The sequence below is a fragment of the Amblyraja radiata genome, chromosome 4 (assembly GCF_010909765.2).
Source record: "Amblyraja radiata isolate CabotCenter1 chromosome 4, sAmbRad1.1.pri, whole genome shotgun sequence".
Taxonomy (NCBI): Eukaryota; Metazoa; Chordata; class Chondrichthyes; order Rajiformes; family Rajidae; genus Amblyraja; species Amblyraja radiata.
The window spans coordinates 31,031,989-31,044,062 of NC_045959.1; the positions used below are offsets into that span (position 1 = coordinate 31,031,989).

Below are 12,074 nucleotides of genomic sequence, written 5' to 3' on the forward strand. Positions count from 1 at the left end.
TGTTCCCACGTGCCTTAAAACCACCTCCATCGTGCCAGTGTCAAAACACTCCACTGCGGCGAGCCTCAATGACTTCCGCCCAGTTGCGCTTACTCCCATCATCACTAAGTGCTTCGAGAGGCTGGTCCTGACACACCTCAAAGACTGCCTACCTCCCACACTGGACCCCTATCAGTTCGCCTACCGCAAGAACAGGAGTACGGAGGATGCCATCTCCACGGCACTTCACTCCGCCCTCTCCTCCTTCGACAACAGAGACACCTACGTGAGAATGCTGTTCATCGACTTTAGCTCAGCATTCAGCACCATCATCCCCTCCAAACTGATCACCAAACTCAACGACCTGGGCATCGAACCCTCCCTCTGCAACTGGACATTGGACTTTCTAACCAACAGACCCCAGTCTGTTAGATTAGACAATGTGACCTCCTCAAACCTCATCCTGAACACCGGCGTTCCACAGGGCTGTGTGCTGAGCCCCCTCCTCTACTCCCTCTTCACCTACGTCTGCACACCTGTATATGGCACTAACACCATCATCAAGTATGCAGATGATACAACGGTGATTGGCCTCATCAGCGACAACGATGGGTCGGCCTATAGGGAGGAGGTCCAGCTCCTAGCAGCATGGTGCGCTGACAACAATCTGGCCCTTAACACCAAGAAGACTAAGGAGCTCATTGTGTTCTACAGAAGGTCTAGGGGCGGCACGCACACCCCCATCCATATTAACGGGACGGAGGTGGAGCATGTTTCCAGCTTCAGGTTTCTGGGGGTCAACACCTCTGATGACCTCTCTTGGACCCACAATACCTCAACACTGGTCAAGAAGGCTCACCAACGTCTCTTCTTCCTGAGGAGACTAAAGAAGGTCCATCTGTCTCCTCAGATTCTGGTGAACTTCTACCGCTGCACCATCGAGAGCATCCTTACCAACTGTATCACAGTATGGTGTGGCAACTGCTCTGTCTCCGATCGGAAAGCACTGCAGAGGGTGGTGAAAATTGCCCAACGCATCACCGGTTCCTCACTCCCTTCCATTGAGTCTGTTCAGAGTAAGCGATGTCTGCGAAGGGCGCGCAGCATCGTCAAGGACTGCTCTCAACCCAACCACAGACTGTTTACCCTACCCCCATCTGGGAGGCGCTACAGGTCTCTCTGTTCCCGGACCAACAGGTTCAGGAACAGCTTCTTCCCTGCTGTTGTTACACTACATAACTCCACGCCTTGGTGATTGCCAGTCACCCCCCCCCCCCCCCCTCCCCACCTCGGACACTTCTTCCCCCCCCCAAAATTGCACTACTGCTACTGTTTATACATATATATATTTTACTGTTCCATTATTTTGTGTTCCCACTTCTGGGTGAGATGCTAACTGCATTTTGTTGCCTTTGTACTTGTACACTGCACAATGACAATAAAGTTTTGAATCTGAATCTGTACCGATTAGTGAAAGGCCTGGATAGAGTGGATGTGAAGAGGATGTTTCCACTAGTGGGAGAGTCCAGGACCAGAGGTCATAGCCTCAGAATTAAAGGACGTTCCTGTCGGAAGGAGATGAGGAGGAATTTCTTTAGTCAGAGGGTGGTGAATCTGTGGAATTCATTGCCACAGGCGGCTGTGGAGGCCAAGTGAGAATGGAGGCCAGAATGGTCTAATTCTGCTCCTAGAACCTATGATCTTAGCGATGCTAAATGTTAATAAACTGAGTCCCACAGGTTGCTCCAGATTCCGGTATCTGCAGCCTCTGGTGTCTCTACTTCTCCTTCATGAATACTTCAGTCAACTTTCACCTTATTTGAGAGGAGTCCTTTCACTGCTTTCATTTCAGGCCTCTCTTTTTTTAAATATTCGAGGGAAAGTGTTGTTTCATCTTTACAGATTCCTATTCAGTTTACCAAAGAGTCCATTTGTTTCCCATGAAAGTCGAAGAAAGTTTAAGTAAGAAGGCGTTAAAGCTGTATGTAAATGTTTTCTGTCCTTATTTTTCGTTCTGCTGCATTTACATTAATTAAACTACATTCACAAGTAATGTTAAACAAATCTATGGTTTGAATCGGGCCCTGTTCTCCGAAACCCTAAAAGAACATAAGTAGCTATTGAAGATAGTAGAACCCTCTGTCTCAACAGTGACAGCATGAAAACTTGTAGTTTTTTTATTGCTGTATAACATATTCCTTAACTGTGCCTATTTTAGGAGACCTATGAACATCAGAATTGAAATAGGTTTTCAGGCACAATGGGTTAGAACCTGACTATGTGATGATGTAAATATTTGAAATTGAATCGGCACAGTTTGACATGTCCCAATTTTGATATCTCTTGACTTCAAACAATGAAATACAAGGTAATACGGGAAAGAGACGATCAGATTTGTGCATACAGTCAAGAACGACACTGATAAACCTATTAACATGCAGTTTGTTGCTTAAATTCATTCAGTTTCGGGACCGTTTTGTCTACTCCGCTATTATATGTGATTTCAACTATTGAAATGTTCAGGCTTTACATGGAAATGTTGCCGTGAAATGTAATGACTTCCAGATGCATATTTGATGTGATCCAAGGATGACAAATTCTGCAAGAACTTGATTTAAGTTAAAGAAAATGAATCCAGATACACAATTTTTACAGATGTAACAATTTTATGAAAGTTGATGTTTCTGAAGAATTGCATCTCAATCTCAGTTGTATATTTTGTAGCTTTTAGAACTCCTCCTGGGTATTTCTTACCCACAAATCAGTATTGTATTTGATGACAAATGTTTCCTCTTAATTAGGATCTTGTGGGACTCACGCTCCCTACATGAGACCAGTTTATCCAACAAAAACCTTCCCCAATATGTATACTCTTGCTACAGTAAGTGTTACATTTTATATAACTAGCTGCTTTTGCTTCTTTCATTTTGATACAATGCCAATTTCTTTATCTCTTAGCAAATAAACTGATTTATGAACACTTGGCTTGCATTTACCAAATAACCTTTAATTTCTGCACTATTTTGTAATACAAACTTTCTTTTCACTGCTCCATGAAGAAGTAATTATTTGTGATGGCCGTGCATTTGTGCATACTTCATATAATGAAACTTGGTCAACAAAAATAGGAACATATGTATATTTCTTAATGTGTGGCAATTTAGGCAGGATTTAGCAAGGCAGTAAATCTCAAGGCAGCAAACCGCGAAAGGAAAGTGAACTGTCCTAAATTTAAAAAAAAAAATGCTCGTGACAAATCTGTTGTGTACTTCCAGCATTTTATGCTTTTTTAAAAATCTTTTTGCGTTAATTGCAATTATTCAGGCTAGATGCAGGAAGATTGCTCCCGATGTTGGGGAAGTCCAGGACAAGGGGTCACAGCTTAAGGATAAGGGGGAAATCCTTTAAAACCGAGATGAGAAGAATTTTTTTCACACAGAGAGTGGTGAATCTCTGGAACTCTCTGCCACAGAGGGTAGTCGAGGCCAGTTCATTGGCTATATTTAAGAGGGAGATAGATGTGGCCCTTGTGGCTAAGGGGATCAGAGGGTATGGAGAGAAGGCAGGTACGGGATACTGAGTTGGATGATCAGCCATGATCATATTGAATGGCGGTGCAGGCTCGAAGGGCCGAATGGCCTACTCCTGCACCTAATTTCTATGTTTCTATGTTTCTATTCGCCACTCCTGAAAAATTGTGTATGAATTATTGGTGAAGATGGATTGGAATTGGTTTTGTCGACTTTTGTAATATCATTTCTGAAAATACTGCAGATTGCTGGCATTAAAGGGATTTTGCTGCAATCAATGTCATAAGGAAGAATATTGTTGCAGGAAAACAAATAGCAACACATTTTTTTAGAATACTGGTTTGGCATATTTCTTATAAATGACATTGACTAACAAGTTATGCATAAAGGCTTGGAAATAAGCCAACAAAGTTAAAATAAATCCTTTCTAATAATTGGATGACAAGCTTTATCCTTGTTTCCAGCTGTTTGTTGAGTACTGCTCTCACAAGCCTGATTTAAACTAATTTTAACGATAAACAAGCCTTAATGTGCTGCAATAGTGGGGACCCTGTGTGCATCGGAAATATATGTGATTCATTAATGGAAATAGTGTTTTGGTTAATGCTATGTCAATACCTCGCTGCACTCTCACCCCATTTTTCACTTTTACAGAACATTCTGTAGTATAACTCCAGGTTTTGAAATCATTGAATGAGCAAACCATTTAAAGCTGAAATAAAAGGAAAAAGAAAACATGTTTTACCAAGCAAGCACAACTGCTAGTTTTCCTACCCTTTTCAGTACCTGGCTCAAATAGGCAGACAGTTTTGGCTATCCAATTTTAAGTTGCTATGTATGGTTATTTGTTAAATGATTTATTGTGGCAAAGGTTGTGTAGATCCCGAGTATTAAAGACCGTGCCTGATCAATTTTCTTTGGTTTTTTTATACAAAGGGACTTTATCCTGAATCACATGGAATTGTTGGAAACTTAATGCATGACCCTGTGTTCGATGCCAACTTCAGCCTTCGAAATAGAGAAAAATTCAATCCTCGATGGTGGGGAGGACAACCAGTAAGTTCTAACTCCTTTTCAGTTGAAACCTTGGCCGAAGAAAGTAGCACAGTATGTCTCCTATTTGGAGTCCATTTATCATCCAATGTTTTTATTAATGTTTCACAACATAATTAAGGAAAGGAAATGAAAAACTTCAAATACGTTAACTGATAAATAACATAAAGTGAACGTTTTTTTTTGCATTGATTTATTCTGAAATAATGAATTCCTGAGTTTAAGTGGATGAACAAATGACACTTTTAATAACACAGGAGGCAATAATAATATCGCAGTGGTAGCACTCAATCTGAACCAGTAGGCATTAGTTTTCACTGTTATCCAAGGGTTTCAGTGTGCAATCTCAGCTGACATATCAGTGCTGGGCTTTCAGAGGTGCTTTGCGGCATCCAGCACCCTCCATGCAAGAACAGACCATCACCTGCATAAGTGGGGAGGGGAGGGGGGGGGACAGACAGCCCTGTTTGCGACTACGGACATCCAGACCAGACCATCTCACACAGCTCACTGAGGCTTTTTCCTGGGGGCATCAAAGCCATCCACCCAGTAACTGATGCTGCACTGGCCTGGATGTCTACCCTTGATCTACAACTTCAGGCTGTGCACGCCATACGCAAGAAGATGATGAGGTGCTTTCATTTGTTTTTAATTATTTAGTTTTAGAGAGACAGCATGAAAACAGGCCCTTCGGCCCACCAAGTCGACACCATCCTGCGATAACCCATACACTAGCTCTAGGTGTCCTTGAGACTCTTGAAAGGTGCCCATAAATAAAATGTATTATTATTATTATTATTATTATTATTATCCAACACACTAGGGACAATTTACAGAAGCCAATTTATGGATTCAAACTCAGAGAATTACAGTAGTAGCCATTCGTAGGTATTCGGGGCTATTTTTTTTTCACTCGTGGACATTTTTCAACATGCTCAAAAAACCCCCGACTTACCTGATGCCCCGAGTACTTATGGCCGGCGTAACGAGCCGCTACGAAATATCTGCGGATTCCTACGGACTCGCTACGGACATTCTCTGAGATTGAATCAAGGGGAAAACTCGGGAGAATTTGTGAGTAACTCGGGAAAGTGGGACAGGGGCTTTACTTACAAACCTGCACGTCTTTGGAATGCGGGTGGAAACCAGCATTTTTTTTTCACGAAAAAGATTCATGATCATTTTACATCTTATCTGATGTATGAAAAACATAACTTTCACCCATATTGCAGTTGAGCAAACATGGTTTCGAACAGGTAATTTCTGTATATAATTTCGGAAATAATCACGATGAGATGAGATTTGCAATCTCTGATTCAAGAATTGATTCCTCAGTTCCAGGCAGTTTTATTGAACCGTGATCCCGTGAGTTTCTTTGACCAGGAATACTTGCAGCAGTCATCTCGGGGCACTGGAAATATTCCACCAATGCTGTCTTCACAAAATCCTCTAAATCCACTGGAAGGATAAGAGAAGTGATGTCAGTGCATACTTCCAGGCCACCATCACCTTCACAGTGGTCTGTTCCCACTCTGTCAACTCTGTTGACCAGGCCAGATCGTTGACATGCCTGATCCAAGACTCCTGAGACAGATGGTCTATTAGTTTAATTTATTGTCACGTGTGCCAAGGTACAGTGAAAAGCTTTTGCTGCGCGCTAACCAGCCAGCGGAAAGACAACAATACACAATTACAATCAAGCTATTCGCAGGGTACAGATACATGATGAGGAAATGTGCAGGAGTGAACTGCAGATGCTGGTTTAGACCGAAGATACACACAAAAACCTGGAGTAACTCAGCGGGACAGGCAGCATCTCTGGAGAGAAGGAATAGGTGATGTTTTGGGTTGAGACCTTTCTTCAGACGTCTGAAACGTCACCCATTCCTTGTCTCCAGAGATGCTGCCTGGCCCGCTGAGTTACTTCAGCTTTTTGTGTCTATCATAATAAGGGAATAATGTTTAGTGCAAGTTAAACCAGCAAAGTCCGATCTTTCCAAGTTCTGACATGACAAGAGATTAACACGGGGACCTAACACTACATACATAAACTGCTTACAGCGCTCCCTCAGAGGGGCTCAAAAACGCTAGGGAGTAGAAATAGGTTTTGAGTCGTGACTTAAAGGAGTCGATGGAGGGGGCAGTTCTGATGAGGGATGCTATTCCACAGTCTAGGTGCTGCAACCGCAAAAGTGCCATCGCCCCTGAGCTTAAATCTAGACAGCAGGATAGTCAGTAGCCCCAAGTCATCCGACGTGAGGGACCTGGAGGTAGAAGGTCTGTGTTAAACAGTGGAAGGAGCGGAACCATCTCTCAAACTATCTGCCCTGTTGGCCCATCTTTGGAAGAGTCTGTTGTCCCCAAATTGTATTCATCATCCACCACAGTACTTACAATGCCAAGTCATGCTCAATCTTGAACCAACATGTAAGAAGACATTTCATTGGCAAGATTGATGCTGGTGGAATCGCCCTTTGCTACAGACAGAAATGTATCTTCCATCCGCAGGAATTTAATTGTCCTCAGCAGTAGGTCCTTTCTCAGCAGGCCTTTCTTTCCAGAGCAAGCCCGCAAATGCATAAGCTGCATGATTTTGTAGAGTGACTTTGATCCTAATGACGTTTAGGACAGCATTCAGAGATGGATGTTAGCATCCCAAGGACACACTGATGTCCATACTGGAGTTTTGAAAGAGCTGGCCATACATTTCATGGAATTATTCTTGTGGAATAAATGTACCCCGACCATTTACAAAAACGCGAGAGAGAAAACTGAGAGCTACTGACCTGATGGCTTAATGTCAGTAGCAGCGGAAATGTTGAGATCAGTAATAAAAGATAAATTTGCAGAGCACCACAAAAGCATCATAAAACTGAGTAGAGTCGGCACAGGTTTATGAAAGGGGAAATGATGTCTGACTAATCTATTGGAACTCTTTGATCTGACTCATAGAGCAGATACAGAGGAACCAGTGGATGTTGTGTGCACTAGGTTATGGTCACTAGTGAGGGATAGGAGTCAGGGGTTCCCATAGATAACAAAAATGGCTTTTGGTAATGATACTAGTTACCAAGGCACATGGTGGGAATCCATCCATCGATATCACACACATGATGTGTGTTTCTGCTTATCAGAACAAGGTGAAATCTGCAAGCACTCCAGGATCTTGGGCACAGCTGCCACTCTACCCACTTCCTAGTATTCCTGAGCCTATCTCTGGACAGTGACTTAAGCCCCTGTCCCACTTACACGCTATTTTCTGCAACTACAGGCAACAAGGCTGTGACCACATGGTTGCGGGGTGATGACTGTATGGTTGTGAGTTGTTGTCTCAAGTCACCTAAAAAGTCGTAATGTTTTTCTGGCCGCCGCTGGATTTTGAAATGTTCAAAACTTTTCGACGACTGTGGGCTTGACATAGCTCCTGTCGTAGGTTGTCGCCAGGATGATGCAGGTTGTCGCCAGGTGATGTGGTTGTCGCCGGGTGCTGACTTTGGTGAATTCCATTGGCGACTACCTACGACAACCGGCGACAGGTTCCGGCGACTGAGTTGTCTTCAGTTGTCGCCGACAGTGTCGTTGCTTATCATAGCTTGTCGCGGGTGGACGCAGGTTGACTTTGGTTGTAGCCCTGTGGCCGTAGATTGTCGTAGGTGTGGAAGTAGGTGGACGTCTTAATGGGTCTCCGGTTGACAGTAGCTTGCCGTAGCTTGACGTCGACAAGCTGGTAGGCTGTTGTAACTTGTCATAGACATTGTCGTGGGAGGGTCCAGTCGACGGTTTTTCGGCAACCTGCTACGACTGTGAGAGTCGCCGACAGTCACTGAAAAAAATCGCCTAAGTGGGACAGGCCCTTTAGCCCACATTCCCAGCAGCACAGTTGACTATCCATGCTTACTACATGCTCATGGATACAATGATCTTTGGAATGCAGGAGCATATATAATGAAAACGTATTGCATTTAGAAGTCTGTTAATAAGGTCCCACACAAGGTCGGTCATTAAGTGTGGATCTTAATCAAATCTTATATTCTAGTGAGTTAGGAGTGAGAGTCGCAAGGCAAAGGAAGAAAAATCAAGAAAAAGAACTGTCGAATCGGAGAGAGAGGTTGTTTGGGAGGAGCAAGGGTCATTCAGAATGGGAACAGGTGGTTGAGAGGGGCAGGCCGTGGTCAGAAGGGGCCGGATTACTCAAGGGAAAGTGGTTGAGTGTGAGATGAAGGGTGAGTTGCAGAAATAGAGAAAAAGAGAAAAGGAAAATCAATAGAAATGGAAAAGTGTGATTAACGTTTAGAGTGTAAAACTATCTTGGGTGATAGGTATTGGGCAGGAAAATGTCAAAACTGAGAACATGATGGTAACGATTTCACTGAGAGGCAGAGCCAGCCTGGAGGCAGGGTGGCTACCTCCTGTTGCCATCTCTGACATTCTGGCAGCGACTGCCACCTCCCGGCTGATCGCTACCAAGTCAGAAGTATAGAAAAACTATATAGCTCTATCAGCAGACCAGGAATAGGTGGCGTTTCAGGATGAGACCCTTCTACAGACTGAGAGTTAGGGAAAAGCGAAACGAGAGATATTGACAGTGATATAGAGAGATATAGGGGACATTAAATTTTTTGCACTTTTTCAAGTTAATGAAAGATATGCAGAAAAGTAACGATGATAAAGGAAACAGCCCCTTATTAGCTGCAGGCTAGGTGGAAACTATATTAGCAAGTTCCCTCGCAGAATAGATGTCCCTCCCATCGATTTAGTAAAATAACTAGATTTCAATCTTAAATATAGGATGGAAAGTTTCCACGTATAGTATTCACCCCATCAGCAGACTCCTGTACATTGACTCCGTCAAAGGCATATTTACTTTCCACCAGGATGCATACTGGCATTGCAAGGGAATTGAATGGAATAAAATTCCAGCACATCCTAAAATGCCTGGTGATTGCCATTACATGGTTACTGGTAGAGAGTTAAGAGACAAATCTCTCTCATGAAATTTTACTCCAAAATGATCACACTTTGATGAGAAAAATAAAGGAAAGCCAGTTTAACATCACATTGATGTTAACATATAATGAGCATTTGATGGCACTGGGCTTGTACTCTGGGCAGAACAATGTTGCACCATGTCTGTTCTGAGTGTGTGATGCAAATTATTACTTAATCTTCAATTGATAACCGGGGCTTGTAATGAAGAATTAGGTTGACTGAAAAGATATGTGATCAGATGTCATTTTGGTCAGCCTTTTGGGGCAGGTGGTTGCCTTTCGAGGCTTCCTTAAAAGGACAGGAGCAGTAGACAGAAGGGGCCTCTAAAGTTTCTCTGAAGTTGTGTATCGGAGGCACAGACATGTAAAGAAATTGTTTCATCATAAAGCTAGAACATCCTACCTTTGCCATGTGGACCATGTAACCAGCACACATAGGGGACCCACCACCATGGATAACATCTGCTGATTTCCCCAGCTGCCAAGAATGAATAAATATAGCTTCTGCAATGCAAGGGAAAGCCAACTTTTCACTTCCCCTGGTATTTACCTGTACACCATTCTACATTGTACCTGTACCGTGACAACTGATTTCCTTTCCTGTGTCTTGTTAGATCTGGGTAACAACTGTCAACCAAGCAGTAAAAGCGGGCACGTTTTTCTGGCCTGTGTAAGTAAAACATTTTATTTGTTTTCCTTTGACATTCTCTTTATTGATGTGCCAAGATGTGGCTTTAAACAGCATCAGCAAAAATATATGTACAGTTTGAAATCTCTTTGCATGTGTAATTTGGTCCATTTCTTGGAATTTTTGTAATTGGTGCTAGCCTGTTACTGGTTCTGTAACCCTCTCTAACTTGTGTGCTACGCATTTTCCTGCATTAGCTATTTGCCCTGATTTCACATCACTTTCTCATTTGTGATTGCTTATGTGAGTTCATAAAGAAGGCTATTCAGTAACAAGTTTTATGCCTGTTTTACAAATTAAAACCTAACAACTTGATATTTTAATGGATTTATGTGTATTGATTGGTCTTGGATAAGTGTTTATTTTCTGATTACAGTGTCATTCCTCATGAACAGCGAGTCTTTACAATACTTCAGTGGCTGAACTTGCCAGACAATGAAAGGTACTTTTCTTTTCATAGATCGTAGATAGATAACAATCTCTTCGAACATTTAAAAAAAAAATATTGCTGCAAATCATCTGTGGCCAGGATTTGTTTATATTTTGGTATATTAAAAAAAATGAGCCTTAAAAAAATGCTGTAGGAATTTTATTATTTAATCCCTTTTTCCAATCTTTTCAGTCCAATCGTTTAGGGGTGGCCAACGGTCTACATGGTTATAGCTTTGCATTTTTCACACACTGCCTTATTTGCCTTCATGTCTCTTTCTCAAAAGTTAATAAGATGTGTATTTGATAAGTTTGTACTTTTAAGCACCATGATAGTAATCTGGAAATTACAGTTTAACATCAGTCTTGGGGAAGTTTATAGACCTGATAACCTGGGGAAAATTAATAGTCAGTTGGATTAATGTTGAAGAACCAGCACATAATATTATGGGGATGCTTCATGCCCTCTTACCTTGGTTGAATTCATTGATGATATTACCCAGACAGGTTGTAGCAGGGTGGACAGACAAATTAGATATAGATTTTCAAAATCTGTAATTTTCAAAATATATAATAGCAAAAAATAAACAAAATGAGCTCAGAAACAGAACAGAGGGTAAATTGTTTTTTCTTCAACGGGAAGCAAATATATAGACTTAACCCTGGAAGAGATAAATTTCTCAATCTCATTGGGTGAAAAGGCTAATTGGGTGAAAAATATAAAATAATAATTATGTGTAATGTTGGCTGCTCCAAAATGATTGGACTGAAGAGATGGGCAAAGGGAATAAGATAGTGGAATTCCTATTGAATGCTTAAGGTTCTTTGTTTATATACCAAATATCCGGCTACAGATAACTTGGGATTAGATCTGGTAATTGTCAATGAACCAGAGCAGATCAAGGAAATAAAAATGTTGGAACTTCCGAGCAATAGTGATCATAATGAAATAAGGCTTCTGATGATAATAACAAAAGACATAAGTGTAATAATGACTGAGTCAATAGACTTACGTAAAGCTAATTTGGAAAGGCTGAGAGATAAAATAGGCAGCAGTATTGACAGCAATAATGGGGAAACTATTCGAACAGTGCTCAACAAAGTGGGAAATCTAATCCTTCACTAAAGTTAAAGGGCAAATTAAACATGAGAGCCCATGGATGAAAAAGACATGCTGGAACATTTGATGCATGAATAGAGGAAGATGTTTATATGCAGCAGAAGGGCCCATGATAAGAAAGAGGGGATGAAGAGAAAAGTTAAAAAAAAGATTAGGAACACTTTGGAGGAACTATGAAATTAAATTGTTAAAAATCGTAAAAGGGGTTGCAGACCCATCCTTAAAAAAAGAAGGTTATGTTAGGAATAGGGTCTTTAGGGGAAACTATAGATTATGACTGAAATATT

At 41.7% G+C, this 12,074-nt stretch overlaps 1 protein-coding gene across 3 annotated transcripts in view; it reads left to right on the forward strand.

The window, feature by feature from the left end:
- The window catches only part of enpp2 (ectonucleotide pyrophosphatase/phosphodiesterase 2), a 90,000-nt gene that overhangs the window by 17,794 nt on the left and 60,132 nt on the right, over window positions 1-12,074 (forward strand). For all 3 annotated transcript variants that reach the window (XM_033019195.1, XM_033019197.1, XM_033019196.1), the window contains 4 exons: window positions 2,781-2,860; window positions 4,446-4,565; window positions 10,165-10,220; window positions 10,615-10,680. In XM_033019195.1, the coding sequence (XP_032875086.1) occupies window positions 2,781-2,860; window positions 4,446-4,565; window positions 10,165-10,220; window positions 10,615-10,680 (322 nt within the window). The remainder of the gene's footprint in view (window positions 1-2,780; window positions 2,861-4,445; window positions 4,566-10,164; window positions 10,221-10,614; window positions 10,681-12,074) is intronic.